Raw genomic sequence first — 17656 nt, forward strand, 5'->3', positions numbered from 1 at the left:
GAGCCTATCCCAGCTGACTACGGGTGAAAGGCGGGGTACACCCTGGACAAGTCGCCAGGTCATCACAGGGCTGACACATAGACACAGACAACCATTCACACTCACATTCACACCTACGCTCAATTTAGAGTCACCAGTTAACCTAACCTGCATGTCTTTGGACTGTGGGGGAAACCGGAGCACCCGGAGGAAACCCACGCGGACACGGGGAGAACATGCAAACTCCACACAGAAAGGCCCTCGCCGGCCACGGGGCTCGAACCCGGACCTTCTTGCTGTGAGGCGACAGCGCTAACCAAGTGTAGTAGAACTGATTTGTACATTTATTTTAAAGAATAGTAGAAGTGTATGAGTCTGTTTCACCATGTTGAAGATCTCTGTAGGCTTACTATGGTACATTTGTCAGTTTTTGCCTTTAAACAGACCAAAGGAGCAGAAGGACTCTGATACATACTACTGAATATGAAACAATTTCCACACATATTACTATCTAAACTGCTTTATTTGGTGATTGGTCCTGGTTTCATGTTCACTCTCTATTGCACATATGTTTCTCCAAAGTCACCTGTGTATCAAGAAAAAAAACAATTGGGTCAGTAAACACAACAGCATCCAATAATAAAATAACACTGATTCACAATAACACAAACTTCAAATGATTAAGAAGATAATGAACTAAAACCGTACACTATACGGGCAAAAGTTTGTGAACATTTGACCATCACACTCGTATGTGATTCTTCTTGCCACGAAGTTGGAAGGCACAATTGTCTTGAATGTCTTTGTATTCTGTCAAAAGTCAAAGTCCTTCTCATACCAGAATCTGATCTTCCCAGGCAGTCTCCTGTCCCAGTACTAACCAACTCTTTGAGGCGTATGGGTGCAGTGCCGATCTCCGTTTTGATAGCCCTTGACGTTTCACCTATAGACCCCTTTCACATGACGTCACCGCGCCGCGAGATTTTGTTAGGTGCCATATTGGAAGACCAAGTACATGCACTCACAATATAAAACAAAGTATGAGCGAGAGTAAAGTGACACGATGGATGATAATTCTGGTTATGTGAGTACATTACCAGCTGCAGAAAGGGCACAGTATGTGGAGAAACTGGCTGTGATTGATGGGTTTGACCCATATGGTAAGACTCGCGGCAAGGGAGAATGGAAACATAAGGAGGACCTGACACCAATTCTGCCATCTGTTTGCTACCCAGACATTGTAAACTATTTGTTGTTTACACCCAGTGCCTACACTCAGTGTTCGAACTATGCCGATATTTTCGGGGGGCCCCTTTTTTTCCCTTGGGGGTGTGTGTGCTTGCACTTGTCTCGGAGCGTGGATCTCCAAACACATGAGAAGCCTATCTTACGCACATATCACGCGGACTCCACACCTCCACACACGCATCGCGTCTGAAGTCATAACTCATCAGGGGAAATCGTGTCCACATTGGCATGTTCAAAAAACAACCTCGCGTCAACAATGATACCACACGCAAGAAAAAAAACAGTCAGGCTACTCAACAACCAACCTGACAGCAGCGAGCAAGCCCCAAACCATCCTAAATTATTATTATTATTAAATTGTAGAAGTCTGGGAGGCTTGCTCCTCATACAGTTATCAACTTGGGGCCAATTTAGCATGTTTTAAATCTGAATTTCTTGCGTTTGCTTACCTCAAAGTGTCCGCAGATCATGCACAGACTTATCCATTATATCCACAGTTTTTTGCCAAGCCTCACACAGGTTTCTTTCAAGTCTACTGTTGGGCCAATAAATCATAAATAAAACAGCTCAGATTTGTTTGTTTAAGTCGTTTGCCACTCCACTTTATTCTTGTGGGTTCACATACCGCTGCCGTTATTATCCCCTTATCACGAGTTTGTTGGTCTTCCAAAATGGCGCAGGGTCTGTTTACTTCCGGTTTCGGGTGACGTCAGTGAAAGGGGTCTATACAGCTAGGGTTACAGTGGGGGGCGGGGCCTCTGGTAACCGCGAGAGTTTGACTTCCCCACTTGCATCTGTTTTGCAGCGTGCCTTGCCAGACGGTAGTAGGTAGCATTTTTATGATGGTCTTTGGTATGACCCAACCACGAGTAGAACTCACAATCTCCTGGGCGAGAGGTGGACATGCTAACCACTAGGGCAGCTTGCAGTCGTAGTCTGTAGCATTACAATTTCATTCTGTAACATGACAATGTCCCTGTACACAAAGCCAGCTCCATGAAGACATGGTTTGCCAAGGCTGGAGTGGAAGAATTTGAGTGTCCTGCACAGAACCCTGACCTCAACCCCACTGAACATCTTTGGGATGAACTGGAATGCCAACTGCGCCCCAGGCCTCCTCAACTAACATCAGTGTCTGCCCTCACTAACACGCTTGTGTATCTAGTGGAATGCGGTCCCAGAAGAGTGGAGGTTATAATAACAGAAAAGGTGAATAAATCTGGACTGGGATGTTCAAAAAGCAAATATAGGCGTGATGGTCAGGTGTTCATAAATTTTTAGCTATATAGAATAGTTCTTATAGCTATATATATTATATATTATCACCAAAACCCCTATGGAGAAAAATCTGAGGACCATGACATCGCCCGGGATGACGCAGCCGGGGCCCCACCCTGAAGCCAGGCCCGGGGTTGGGGCTCGTATGCGAGCGCTTGGTAGCCGGGCCTTTGCCCATGGGGCCCGGCCGGGCTCAGCCCGAAGAGGTGACGTGGGCCCGACCTCCTGTGGGTTCACCACCCACAGAGGTAGCAGTAGGGGACTGGTGCAATGTGGATTGGGTGGCAGTTGAAGGCAGGGGCCTCGACGACCTGATCCCCGGACACAGCGGCTGGCTGTTCCTGGACGCCTCCCTCGGGAGGTGTTCCAGGCATGTCCCCCCGGGAGGAGGCCCCAGGGAAGACCCAGGACATGCTGGAGGGACTATGTCTCTCGGCTGGCCTGGGAACGCCTCGGTGTTCTTCCCGAGGAGCTGGCCGAGGTGTCTGGGGAAAGGGAAGTTTGGGCTTCCCTGCTTAGACTGCTGCCTCCGCGACCCGGTCCCGGATAAAGCAGAAGAAGACGAGACGAGAATAGTTCTTACCATTTATTCCCGACTCCGTGTGTTCATTCTCCTGATGGTGATCACCGTTGCATGAAGCCTCCTCCACCTGCTTGACGATCTGAGAGAGCAGTGAGGTGGAGGCTCTGGTCGGGGGAGAGAGGGGCCGAGGGCTTGTGGAGGAGTTATCAGTGCCATGGATGAGGGTACGTGCTGCATTCACATGCCTCCTTTGACTCTGCTTCACTGAAAAGGATAGAGGGGGCGGTTTTATATACACATACACACACTATATATACATTAAAATATTCTGTCTTAACTTCTGTATGGTTGGAAAAGCTGATAAACCAAGGATTAAAGAGATGTTACAAGTTGATTTCTTTTTCATTTTGCAGATGTTTGCTTATAATAGATTTCGTATCACTGAGTTGGACATGTGTGAACCCGGGTTTAGTACATTAATTACTCCACTTCAGTGAGATTGTAATTGGTGGTTATGACCAAAAGTGACATTTTCCATGGAAACATAATGCTAAGACACAATTATAATCACAGTTGTGACTCACTTCAGTGGTAACGCCACCGCAATTATCCAACTCACAGACTACCCTGTGAATTTCTGTAATTTGCTGGAAGTACTAATTTGCCTTACAGCACAATTCATGGCTGGAAATGCTTGACTATTATGCAGCAGGCTGTTTTTGCTAAATGGAACATATGCTGTGACCTTTTGTGATTAACTCCAGTCATTAAAAACACTTCAAAATGATTATTTTTGATAGCTGCTCAAATATGGCTACACATCATTTTTGTCGTGTATGTGGGAGGCGCATGTCTCCCATTCATTACAAGTCCTGGGTCATAACATTCGGGTCACTAACACAAACACTCAACCACTGAAATAAATATCCCTGCTGGGCAGATAAGCCCTGCGCACTCTTTTCGACATGTTTACGCTTCATTTCCCAGAATGCTGGAGATTCAATCTCAGCTGACCTTGTTTCCAGATGCATTTACACTGTGCCCTTAACTTTTTTATCTATCTTTTCGAATTCTTTGTGCTTTTGAGGCACACAATGTGAAGCGCACAGCATGATGTTACTGACTATGACAATTACACCACAAATTGCACACAGCTCAAAATGCAATCAAAATCCTCCTTTCAGTTTTTTGCTTTGATATTCATATCACAAGCTCTGCCAAAATAAACATCTCATCTCATTATCTCTAGCTGCTTTATCCTGTTCTACAGGGTCGCAGGCGAGCTGGAGCCTATCCCAGCTGACTACGGGCGAAAGGCGGGGTACACCCTGGACAAGTCGCCAGGTCATCACAGGGCTGACACATAGACACAGACAACCATTCACACTCACATTCACACCTACGCTCAATTTAGAGTCACCAGTTAACCTAACCTGCATGTCTTTGGACTGTGGGGGAAACCGGAGCACCCGGAGGAAACCCACGTGGACACGGGGAGAACATGCAAACTCCGCACAGAAAGGCCCTCGCCGGCCACAGGGCTCAAACTTCTTGCTGTGAGGCGACAGCGCTAACCACTACGCCACCGTGCCGCCCCCAATATAAACATATTCCTCTATAGTTCAGTCTGAACTTGCTTTACTTTAGCGCGACAAATTTAGGGGGGTCTGGGGGCATGCTCCCCCGGGAAATTTTGGAATTTTTAACCCTCTAAAATGCTATTTCCCGCATTTTGAGAGGCAAATTTTGGTGGAGTAAAGCTAAGTTTAATGTCTCTATTAGAGTACATTTCGTCCATGTATTTTTTTCTATATGAAACAGAACCAATGATACTATAACGTATCATAATTACGTCTCCTTAGTATCGTTGAGAGGATAACACCCTCTTACTATGGGTTGCTGTCAACATGCATTATGACAAAACTTCATACAGTGCCAGTCAAATATTTCAATGATTAGGTCAAATAGCCTTGGAAAATTTGAATAAACACGTAATAATACCTAAAATCCGATCACATCTCTCGGCAATCCTGTTCTGACCGAGGAATAAACCTGTGAAAATAATATTCCCGATCCTTCAAGGACCGCTGTGAGCTCCCGGGAAATCCAGCTGACCGGTAATGACTGGTTGTGACTCCAGATCAGGTGCGAATTATTATTTTTTTTCTGTTTGTTGCATATTTTTCAAATCAAAACTGTGTGACATTGGTGTACTAAAGCATGTGTGAATGACATTATCGGTAAACTGGAAAAACTACATTCCCTTAGTTTTCTCACGGATCCGCTCCTCTCCCCCTCCCACACACACACAAACAAAACGCGAGAAAATTTGTCCTCAATGTCCTTGTTGAATTAAAGAGCTAATAGATTTATATACCTGCTCAGCTACGTGGTATAAAGCAAGAGCACGAATTACTGTCTTTCCTTTAGTCTTCAGTGCGAGTAAACAGTCATTTCTTGGTTTGTGAAATTTGACTTGGGATGTTAAAAAAATTTATTTGCCTTTGTCGAGCCCAAACAGTTTGCAATGGATATTTGTCTGAAACTCATCTTCATATTGATTTTCAGTGAGTGGTTGGGCAGCAAGCGAATTCCTGTAGATCTAGAGCAGCATCAAGTTTTTGGGCCCAAAACTGCTTGTACGCCTCGTGAACGCTAGCTAGCCATCCGGACAGGACACGAGTTATCAGTCAGATACAAATGTAGCGACACTGTCATAGCCTTGCTGTCACAGGGTCCCCGCTTTGGCATGAGTACCCAAGGAGACCAGACATGTCTAGACAGTTGCCACAGCAACGGGTTAATTAGTTCACAGAATATTCATAAATCAGCTTGTCTACTAAAAGTGATGGGTTTTGCAGTTCTGCGTTAGCCAAATAAGGAAAATCCTGGAAAGCAGAGGCAATCGGCGACGTCAGGGCCAGGCTAATTTGCACTGGTTTTGGTGCGAATGGGTGCTACCAACCTACAGTACAAAGGGATGCCGCCAGGGGCTGTTTATTCACACTACTCTCTCCTTTTCTTCCTTGTAAATAGTCAAAGGACCCCCATCGTAACTTGGGGGGGGGCACATAATTTTAGGGGGGCCGGTCGCCCCCCGTCTGCTGCTGACACTGCTTTCATGTTGTGCTCGAATAATAACAGACACGTCTCTTGCTCTGGGAGAAATAACCCACCTCTGTCACGGGCAATAACCTTCTGTACTTCAGGAATGAGGAAGCTGTGGACAAGTTGAGCTACAATCTCCTCTGACTGCATATTGTTTCTCCTGTGAACACACACACACACACACACGCACACACACACACACACATATATAAAGAAAAGGAACAGCATGGGCATCAAAAACCATGTACAATGTTCAATATGGCAAAAAATAAAGAAATCTGTTGTTTAGGAAAATTGAGATCTAAATATGACCAAGTCTTACAGACAGACGGCCTTTCGGTTTCATAAAATCAATGAAATTTAGTTCCCTCTGAAATGTCGTCATTGTGATACGGGTCCGTCTCAGAAACTGGTCTCTCATTTGGGACATTATGATCAAAAAATAAATTTTCTAATTTTACTATTTTTTTTTTTTTTGCATTTACCTAACACTCAATGTTTTTTTGTCATGTTTAATAAGAATAAAGATAGTATCTTGCTTTATCTGGCCTCCACTGTGGAAAATTTTTTTTAATTACAATTCAAATGCTTTTGTAAAATTGATTTCCATATAAAATAACTCCATCATGAAGAATTAAAGCCCCTCCTTCACAGATGAGTGAAAATATTGAATACATTTCCTCTTTTTGATTGCTTGGGTTTAAAATGCCAAGTTATGATGACTGGATTGATTATTCACTTAAATATGAATAATATGATACATTTTGGGTATTTGATACGGCGAAATAGGACACGATGGAAAAATCAAGAACACACCGGAAAGATGAGAATAACGGTGGTGGTAAAAGAACAGCGACTGTACCGGCTGAAGGTCGCGCGGGTCTCTGCTGCGGCGCGCGAGCATCGGGACATCACTACCGCACCGGACGGAGCGCGAGGCGGGGGCGGGGCAAAATGACTGGCCGTAGATTCTATCAAAAGTTCGATCTAAATTGACCGTGGTTGCAAAATATTGGCCAAAAATACGCAAACACTACGAAATATGAAAGTAAGATGAAAAAGAAACATTCTATTGCCTTATACTGCAAGACTAAAACAAAATAAAACTGTCAAAACTCACCTTTTCAGTGATAACGTCCGAACAGATCACTCGCGTAACAGAAAGACCGCAAATGGAAGCCCGATCAACTTCTAACTGTTGGAGTGGAAAATTCCATTCTACACATGCAAATTGTTAATGTGTGTCCTTCCCCGCACACAAATAACACACTACGGTAAAAAATAGACCACAACTCATTTTATAGCTCAGAAATTCATACAAGACCAGCTACCATCGTAACATATTCTGTAAGAAACATATTCTATACCTAACTTTCAGCTTTCGTTTTAAAAAACAAAATCGCAGATTTATAACTAAATTTTTATATAGCGTAGTGATTTTAAGTTACTACTTTTGGTGAGGTAGTGACCTCGACCCTGAGGCTTTCCGTTTAGATCAAAACACACGATCGTATTGGTTTTGGGTCTGCGGAAAATGGAGTTACGACGGTGATCAAATATTTTGCATGATGTTTTATTACGGTTATGATTATTCTGTGAGCGCAACAATCCTTAGGTGTATAAAGTTACAACTTAAAATACAATTAGTGATAACTGTAGACTTTTCAGTGGACTACAACCTTTTTAAGGGAATGCGATGTAGTCGACCGTTTATCATGTCCCAGATCAAGCCACCATTTTTCCACAAATTTGCAGAATTTTTGCCAAATTCTGAATAGAGTATTCACATCAAAGATTTAGTTTTATCTGTATTATTTCTTTCATCATTTTATTTCAAATTAAAACCAACATCACCATTCAAAACCACATAGTTTATTGACTGTGAGTATATTTAGTACAGGTACCCAGTTTCTGAGACAGACCCATATACGTTTATTTCTGTAATATCTCACAAAATATCAGGCCATTCTGTGGCTGGGAAGTTATTTAATTTGAGGGGATTAAAGCAAATAATGTGCATGAAATCACTCGCTTGGTGCAGTCAAGCAGACAGAGGAAGTCCGTGTGCGCATGCGCAGGTTTACCTTCTTCTTCTTTTGGGTTTTACAGCAGCTGGCATCCACAGTGTTGCATTACTGCCATCTACAGGTTTCCCTTTGAGCGTGCACTGACAGTTCCATCATTCTGTCGCTAAAAGAACAGCTGATCACACCGAGGTGCTCGCTGAGCGCCCATATTTATTAGTTTGGTCCTGCGTTTCCTTTCCTTCGTATAGAACATAACGTCTTCTCGCTTTCTTTCCGTTACTGTAGTCGGTCTTTCATGTTTCATTCGCACACTCACGTCCTCCATTTTTCTCTCCTGTTTCAAATTTGTATCCCACAATGCCTTGCGTGAACGGGGAAAGCCCACCACATGATGCATGATGTAATATCTTGTATTGGGTCATGGTGAAGCAGGAAAAAATAGTGGAGAATTTAGGGCCACGTGGAGATCTCATCTCATCTCATTATCTCTAGCTGCTTTATCCTGTTCTACAGGGTCGCAGGCAAGCTGGAGCCTATCCCAGCTGACTACGGGCGAAAGGTGGGGTACACCCTGGACAAGTCGCCAGGTCATCACAGGGCTGACACATAGACACAGACAACCATTCACACTCACATTCACACCTACGCTCAATTTAGAGTCACCAGTTAACCTAATCTGCATGTCTTTGGACTGTGGGGGAAACCGGAGCACCCGGAGGAAACCCACGCGGACACGGGGAGAACATGCAAACTCCACACAGAAAGGCCCTCGCCGGCCACGGGGCTCGAACCCGGACCTTCTTGCTGTGAGGCGACAGCGCTAACCACTACACCACCGTGCCACCCCCACGTGGAGATAAATTCATTAATTGCTCTGTTAAAAAAAAAAAACTAATAAAATTGGAAGTCTGTGATTCGAGTTCAGTAGCTTTTGATCCACTAAACAAAAATAATTGGGTGTCGGGGAAAATTCTTATAACCTATACTTAAAATCTGAAAGGCAGTCTAGCTTTAATATTCATTCAAAGCACACTGAGAATAACCTATAAAACATTTTAGACTAATATGAGACTTAAAATGCTCAAATGTGACTTTACAGCGGAGAATTAAATAACTTCCCAGCCACAGAATGGCCTGATATTTTGTGAGAAATTACAGAAATAAACATATATCACAATGACCACATTTCAGACGGAACTAAATTTCACCGATTTTATGAAATCGAAAGGCCGTCTAGCTTTCAGTCCTGTCTTTGACTGTCACCTGATTTCCCTGACACTGTCTGTCCAAAAAATCTAATCATCTATACATTTCAGTATTTCATCTCTGCACCCATTTTAGACGATTATACATTTCAGTTGGAAAGGTTTATAAATGAAGCCATATTTACTATGAATCCAGAACCTGAGTGTTATTATAATGCTACATTCATTTATCTAACAGTGTTGTACAAACATACGGTACATACATTCAATACTCCTTCTATAAATCAATTTGAAATTTCCAGGATTTCCTATTTGTCAGTAACAAGCCATTTATGTTCAAGGTTTTTTTTTTTTTTTAAATTCTCCAGGACCAGTCATTTTTTTTTCAGATTGTCAAAGCCACTTACTGCCCAACAGAAGTGTAATGAGTGCTTTATGCCTGATAGACACTTTCAGAGCATCTTCTACTCACGCTACATTGCCTCACTATGACCCTCAACACACCCATGGGTATGAAACAGAACAACAAAGTTTAATATATATACCTCCGTACACAAAATTAACCACAAAAAATGAACATAACCACAAAATTAACAGAACAACAAACAACCACACACACAAACATGCAAATGGAAATCATTACAAATAAGAGACAGAAGAATGTAAAATAATCACAAATAACCAGTGTTGGGCACGTTACTTTCAAAAAGTAATTAGTTATAGTTACTAGTTACTTTTCCCAAAAAGTAACTGAGTTAGTAACGGAGTTACTTTGTCATAAAAGTAACTAATTACCAGGGAAAGTAATTATTCCGTTACATTTTGTTCCCTCTCAAAAAAATCAAATTCAATTAGTGTAATCATAATAAAAGTGAATGTTAAATGTGTTTAATGACTGAAATGGACACTTAACAGAACCAATTAGCAACGTTATCTACACTATCTTAATATTTTTGTGGAACAATGTGAGATAAGACATCTATCAAATTTAAGATATTTTTGTAGTTATTAAAATTATGTTACTAATTACTGGCCACTGACGAGGACAAACGCTTTGTTCCTCGACATAATGTGCATTGCACGTAGACATTTTTGCCTTTTATTTCAAGTAATGAAAAGCAATGGCTGTATTTCCAATGTGAAAGCGCAGTGCTGGGCTGACCGCTCGCCATCGCTGGGTCTTCTGATTGAAAGAGCATGCAGTAGTGCAGTAGGCGTGGCCTACCTACAGTATGTATGTTGTCCAAATCTACTCTGATTGGCTTACTGTGCCGTTGTCTCGTGTCTCCCCGCCCCACACTAAAGCAGAGTAAAGAAAGGCCGAACGAGCAGCGTGCCAGATGAGAACAGCTTTAATAAAGTAACGCATAGTATTTTATTGTAAGTAACGGGAACGGCGTTATAACGATGTAAAAAGTAATTAGTTAGATTACTCGTTACTAAAAAAAGTAACGCCGTTAGTAACGCTGTTTATTTCTAATGCCGTTATTCCCATCACTGCAAATAACAAAGGCAAAAAGACAGCAGAATAGCTCAAACCATGGTAAAAGAAATGGATAAAATGACAGTCAGCGATTAGGAAAAGCGGGGTGGTGGAGAGAGAAGAGATACTCCAAAAAAGATTTGTTCGTATGGCCACCGGATCCAGTTTTTATGCCCATTCTTTACCTCTATTTACAAAGCTTAAGATTTTAAATATTACTGATATCAATAGACTTCAGCTAAATATCTTCACTTTCCAATTTCTTAGAAATTCTCTTCCAGACACGTTTGATAGTTTTTTAAATCTTAATTCCTAATTTCATGCTTACCAAACTCGACAAAGCGACCAACTACATATCCCCCAGTGCGAACATCCCTAGGTCAGAAGAGTGTTCAATACAAATGTGTAATTGAATGGAATAACCTCCCCCTCCACCTTAAAAGTTTTACATCCATGATTAGTTTTAAACGTAATCTCAAAAACCACCTATTTTCATTCCCCAGCCACACTTGACCTTTATCTTTAAATATAGTTCAGTCTTGGATCAAATTGTAAAATATTACACTACACCATGCACCAGGCTTCTGTTATTAGTACAATATTTATTCACCATTTCAAAATCAATCAATTATACTTTTTTTACTTTATGTATAGATCCTAAGTTACATTTTATTCGTTTCTTATTTTCACTCGTTAACTTATATTTTGTTATCTGCAATTGACATTGTTTATATTTATTTCAGTTATGATACCTGTTACAGTTTAATGTATAATTTTGTTACCAATTATTATATTATTATTAGCTTTGTTATTATTTATTATTTACTATTGTTAATATAGTTATTCTCTAATTTGTTAAATTTGTATTAATTGCTTGTTAATTTAAATGGGGGAAGACTTAGGCCCTGTCCACATGGCAACGGATTCAGGTGACTCCGATACAATTGCTTATCGTTTCGGCCTGGCGTCCACACGGCACCGGCGTTTTGGGTGCCCAAAACGCAATCTTTTTGAGAACGGGTTCCAGAGTGGAAAGATCTGGCAACGTTGCCGTTGTGAAGTCGTCTGGATGAGTAGAACGGATTTGTTTACGATGACGTCACAACCACATGTGCTTCACGCCGGGTAGAAGTGTAACGAACTCGATGCGAGTTGTCAACAAATCCTATAACTTGGTTCATGAAACGCGCTTACAAAATATTTTCACTGTGAATATTTATTGTGTAATGGTGCAAAGTGAGAGAGAGAGAGAGAGAGAGAGAGAGAGAATAGCCCTTAGGGCAGAGTCAATCCCGCCAGCAAAAATAGGGAAAAAAAGGAGCGATCTCACCTCTTCAGATGTTGGTTTTAGTCCTACAATACATTCCTCAAAAAGGGCATAGAAGAGCAAATTAATCCATCAACGTGTAGCATTCAATTTATTCCGGACCATTAAAGACGCCGCCTTCCGCGTAGAACCATACGTCATCCTCGCCGCCATATTGGATAGGTCAAAGCGGAGAATAAAGATTCATGTGCTGCGTTTAACTGTACCAACAGGTTTACCGTCCAAACGAGATCACATGGGATTACCTTTCACAGGTGAGAAACAACAAATTAATCCATCAACGTGTAGCATTCAATTTATTCCGGACCATTAAAGACGCCGCCTTCCGCGTAGAATCATACGTCATCCTCGCCGCCATATTGGATAGGTCAAAGCGGAGAATAAAGATTAGCTGCGTTTAACTGTACCAACAGGTTTACCGTCCAAACGAGATCACATGGGATTACCTTTCACAGGTGAGACTGGAAAAATACTTTTCATTGTATTTGGTCATTATAATGTAATTTTACGAACAGATTTTCCTGACTTTGTGGCTAATATGAAGTCTCGCGCATAATAGTTTATGCGCATGCGTCCTTACTTCTTCTATTGTTCTGGTGTCTCCGAAGGGACCGTCTTACAGCGCCCCTAGAGGTGTGGCATGTGTATTGCATCGTTTTCAGCAAGCGTTGCGTTGCCATATGGACCTGATATTTTACTGATCGTTGCCCATTTGGACGCGATATATTTTTAAATAACATCTCGTTGCCGTTGTCGTGTGGATGTAGCCTTAGAACAAGCCATTGTGCTTTTTTTTTCCCCCAGCATGTTTTCTGTTTTTTGTTCCATTTATGTTTTCTTGTAAATCTCTTTTATCATGTGCAAATAAATAAATAAATAAATAAGAGATAAGAATTGACTTGAGTTTTGAATATGGTGAGAAGTAGTTTCACGAAGGCACTGGAGGACAGAATTCCACAGCTTGGGGGCTGAGACCCTAAATACCCTTTAACCCATGGTGGACAGTTTACAGACAACAGACAAGAAGATGAAGATCTAAGTCTGAGAATGGGAAAGGGAAAATAGGGCAGAAGTAATTAAATTAATTTAAAAAAAACCCAAACAGCAAGGAGCATAACCTTGGAGTGCTTTAAACGTAAACAAAATAATTTTATAGCAAAACTTGGCCTGAAGCTTAACATTATGGAAAAAAGTAGCGTGATCCTTCTGTTGCTTACGTTTCCTCCATGGTATAGGTGATGTTGTTGAGCTCCTCTGCCATGTGGTGGATCTCTTCTCTGGCCTGAGCCTCGGCGGTTTGATCGATGCTATCCAGGATCACATCTTCCAGGTATAGATCCACTGTGGCCTGGTGCACCTTCATCACCTGAGAGCACACAGTACAATAACAATACAGACATCGTACTTACAGCTGTATGCAGAAACACAATATTTTTATTCAGTTTTGAAGTGAAAAAGGTAAACACAACTGCAGCATAATACAGGGTTAGTCAAAATTATGTTAACACTTAAATGGTAGAAACCATTTATTCACAAAACATACATCATATGTGCAAGATGATTTACAGGACGGTCTCAACCTGTTCACCATCATGTTCAACACATAAAACCAGTGAGCAACAGTATCGTTTAAAGCCCGGACACACATTTTGCGGGGAACAGATGATACCACAGTCCTTATTCTGTCCTTGAGGTCGTTGATATCACGAACTTTCCTGCTATACACGCGCTCCTTCACCATACCCCATAACCAGAAATCACAGGGTGTCAAGTCAGGGGAGTGTGGAGGCCATGGCAAATGGTCCACCATGACCTATCCATCGACCTGGAAATGTGTGGTCGAGATAAGCACGAACAGTACGGCCAAAATGCGGTGGTGTGCCATCCGGTTGGAAATACGCCGCCAATCGGATCTGTAGTGGAAGTTCATCAATGGCGTACTGCTGCACCATCTGTAAGTAGACGTCTGACGTCACTGTTGGGGTGTCAAGAAAGTAGGCCCCAATTATGCCGGCAGCGGTCACAGCGCACCACACATTCAGGAGAAAAATAATCCATTAGTGTTCACATAATTTTGACTAACCCATGCATAGTTAACTTGATCAGAGTAACTTGATAAATAAAAAAATAATAGCTGTTGTGTCAGATGCATAAGTTTGGACACCCTACTAAGTCAGTACTTGCTAGTAACAACCCTCTGGAAGATATCACATCTTGCTAATGCTTTTTGGAGCAAGCTAAAAATCTTTCTAATCTTGTTCAAAGAATTTTCAACCACTGTTTCAAAATATTTCTAGTTCTGAGATTCTTGGGTTGCTTTGCACGCACAGCATGTTTAAGATGTGCCAACAGATTTGAAGTGACGTTCAACTCAGGATACTGTGAGGCCCACAGAGCGTCAACATTTCCTGGCCAAGTTCATGGTGGAATTTTAGGCATATTTTGGATCCTACAGTAGAAACCAATCGCTTTTCAGACTCAGCTTCTCGACTGACTGTGCCACATTTGCATTCAGGATTCGTTGATATTTACTGGAATCCATTCTTCCATCTAGCGGAGCAGTGTTTCCTGTGTAACCAGTATAACCGATCCACCCCATTCTGAACAGTTGGCAAGGTGTTCTTTTAATCAAACATTGTACCTTTGGTTATAATAGTCAAAGAATTGTATTTTTACTTTATTTGTCCACAGCACTTGTTTCCAAAATGCCTTGGGCTTATCTAGATCTTGTTTTATATACATACAACTCATGTTGACTTTTGTACTGTGATGACAGGTAAAGTTTCCTTTTGATGACTCTACCATGCAGATTAGGTTTGTGCGATTGATGCTGCACATGAGAACAGTTCACCACCACGTCTGCATCTGCTAAATCTTCCTGCAGGTCCCTGCTGTCATCTGGGGCTTATGCTTTGCCTTTCTGCCCATCATACTGGCAGTTACAGTGCCTTGCAAAAGTATTCATCCCCTTTGTTGTTTGTCCTGTTTTGTTGCATTACAAACTGGAATTAAAATGGATTTTTGGAGGGTTAGCACCATTTGATTTACACAACATGCCTACCACTTGTTCATGGCGGCATAGTTACCGTTGCTATGGGAGTTGCGTGACGGTGCAAAGCCTCTATTAAGCCCAGAAAATTTATACCTAGAAGGGTGTACAAACGTCTCTCTCTTTCACACACACACACACACACACACACACACACACACACACACACACACACACACACACACTATCTAGTTAGCTACCTAGACTCTGTCAGATGGAATCCATAAGCTGATTATCTCCTCACTGTCAGACAGGAAGATAAGCACAAAGAGAGAACATAAAAAAACTAATTAGGCCTACAAAAAGGCTTGGGCACATAAAGGAAAGGAAAAATGAAAAAAGGATAACATTTCAGAATCAGAATTAGAATCATGTTTATTGGCCAAGTATGTTGACACACACAAGGATTTTGGTTCTGGCAGTTGGTGTCTCTCCAGCGATACAGAAAAATAAGGTGGGGGGATATATGCATATGCAAGTTATATATTTGTAATATAAGAAAAAAAATTAGGGCGGCACGGTGGTGTAGTGGTTAGTACTGTCGCCTCACAGCAAGAAGGTCCTGGGTTCGAGCCCAGCGGCCGACGAGGGCCTTTCTGGGTGGAGTTTGCATGCTCTCCCCATGTCCGCGTGAGTTTCCTCCGGGTGCTCTGGTTTCCCCCAACAGTCCAAACGCATGCAGGTTAGGCTAATTGGTGGCTCTAAACTGACCATAGGTGTGAATGCGAGTGTGAATGGTTGTCTATGTATCAGCCCTACGATGACCTGGTGACTTGTCCAGGGTGCACCCTGCCTCTCACCCATAGTCAGCTGGGATAGACTCCAGCTTGCCTGCGACCCTGTACAGGATAGGCGGCTACAGATAATAGATGGATGGAAGAAAAAAATTGTATATGTTAGGTACAATATGGACAATATAGACATTACACAAGAGAATAAATATGCAATTTATTATGCAATCTATGTCACACCTGCGCACACTGGCACACACAACAGACTTTCTCTTACGCACGCTCTGAACAGCATGCACAATGAACTGACACTCACGCGCAGTCTGAATAGTGTGCGCCTCTAATGACTAACACCTGCCTCAGATTAAGGTGCAATCAGCACACACATATAAGGATACTGAGTACTCACTCACTTTGTGAAGTAGTCTACTGCATTGCTAGTCACCATGACCGAGCCTTAGTTGTTGTGTTGTCTTCCTGGTTTCCTGACTCCAGTTCTGTGTTCTGATTCTGATATTGTTTAGCCTGTTTGTGCCTTGCCTGACCCTTTGCCTGTTCCCCGTTTATGATTGCAACCTGCCGTTTTGGATTGTATTCCTGTTTGTTATTCTCTTATAATAAAGATACTGTTCTGTGAATACATCCGCCTCCTATCTACCTGCATCCTCCTGACAGAATACTTCACCTTAGTAACAATCTACAATAACTATTATATACAATATACATCATATAAAATACCTATATTATATACAGTATGTCTAAAATATCTGTATTATACAATATCTATCCATAATATACAATATCTATAATATATTATGCATAAAACATCTATAATATCAATAATATACAATATCTGTAACATACAGTATACATATTTATAATGTATGCTATCAACAATAGAAACAGTCCACCATATACAGACAATATGCCGGATATTTACAGACATCATATATTAAAAATATACATGACAGTCAGTACACAGAGTGCAGTGAGGTCGTGCAAACAGGAGAATGTTACAGGAGGTACAAGTGGTACAAGAGTATAATGGCAAGGATGGATCAATTCAGATATTTATGATGTTGATGGCACGGGGAAAGAAGCTGCTCTTATCTCTGGTGGTTCTGGTTCGCAGTGCTCTATAGCACCTGCTGGAGGGGAGGAGTTGGAAAAGGTTGTGACCAGGGTGTGAGGAGTCCTTAATGATTTTCTCTGGCTCCTTCCTGGTTGTACATGTACAAATCTTGGAGGCTGGGCAGGGGAGTACTGATGATCCTTTCTGCTGATCTTACTATTTGCTGCAGTCTGTTCCTGTCCTGTTTTGTGGTTGCACCAAACGAGACTGTGATGGATGTGCGCAGAATGGATTCAATGACAGCAGTGTAGAACTGTGTCAGCGATTCCTGTGACAGAGCATGCTTCCTGATTTGCCACAGAAAGTACATCCTCTGCTGGGCTTTTTTAAGGATGGAGTTGATGTTGGATTCCCACTTCAAGTCTTGTGAGATGATAGTTCCCAGGAACTTAAAGGTCTCCACAGTTGACATAGGGCTGCTGGATATTGTGAAGAGGAACATCGCAGAGGGGTGTCTCCTGAAGTCCACTATCATCTCCATTGTCTTGAGTGTGTTTAGCTCCAAGTTATTCTGACTGCACCAGAGCACCAACTGTTTGACCTCTTGCCTGTATGCAGATTCGTTG

At 41.9% G+C, this 17656-nt stretch overlaps 1 protein-coding gene across 3 annotated transcripts in view; it reads right to left on the minus strand.

The window, feature by feature from the left end:
• Positions 1-308: 308 nt before the first annotated feature.
• LOC132892060 (cilia- and flagella-associated protein 91-like) overlaps positions 309-17656 on the minus strand; it is a 66494-nt gene continuing 49146 nt past the window's right edge. For all 3 annotated transcript variants that reach the window (XM_060930420.1, XM_060930421.1, XM_060930422.1), the window contains 4 exons: positions 13396-13544; positions 6205-6296; positions 3089-3292; positions 309-565 (listed from right to left, as the gene is read on the minus strand). In XM_060930420.1, the coding sequence (XP_060786403.1) occupies positions 537-565; positions 3089-3292; positions 6205-6296; positions 13396-13544 (474 nt within the window). In that variant the 3' untranslated portion in view covers positions 309-536. The remainder of the gene's footprint in view (positions 566-3088; positions 3293-6204; positions 6297-13395; positions 13545-17656) is intronic.

The sequence above is a fragment of the Neoarius graeffei genome, chromosome 9 (genome assembly GCF_027579695.1).
Source record: "Neoarius graeffei isolate fNeoGra1 chromosome 9, fNeoGra1.pri, whole genome shotgun sequence".
Classification (NCBI taxonomy): domain Eukaryota; kingdom Metazoa; phylum Chordata; class Actinopteri; order Siluriformes; family Ariidae; genus Neoarius; species Neoarius graeffei.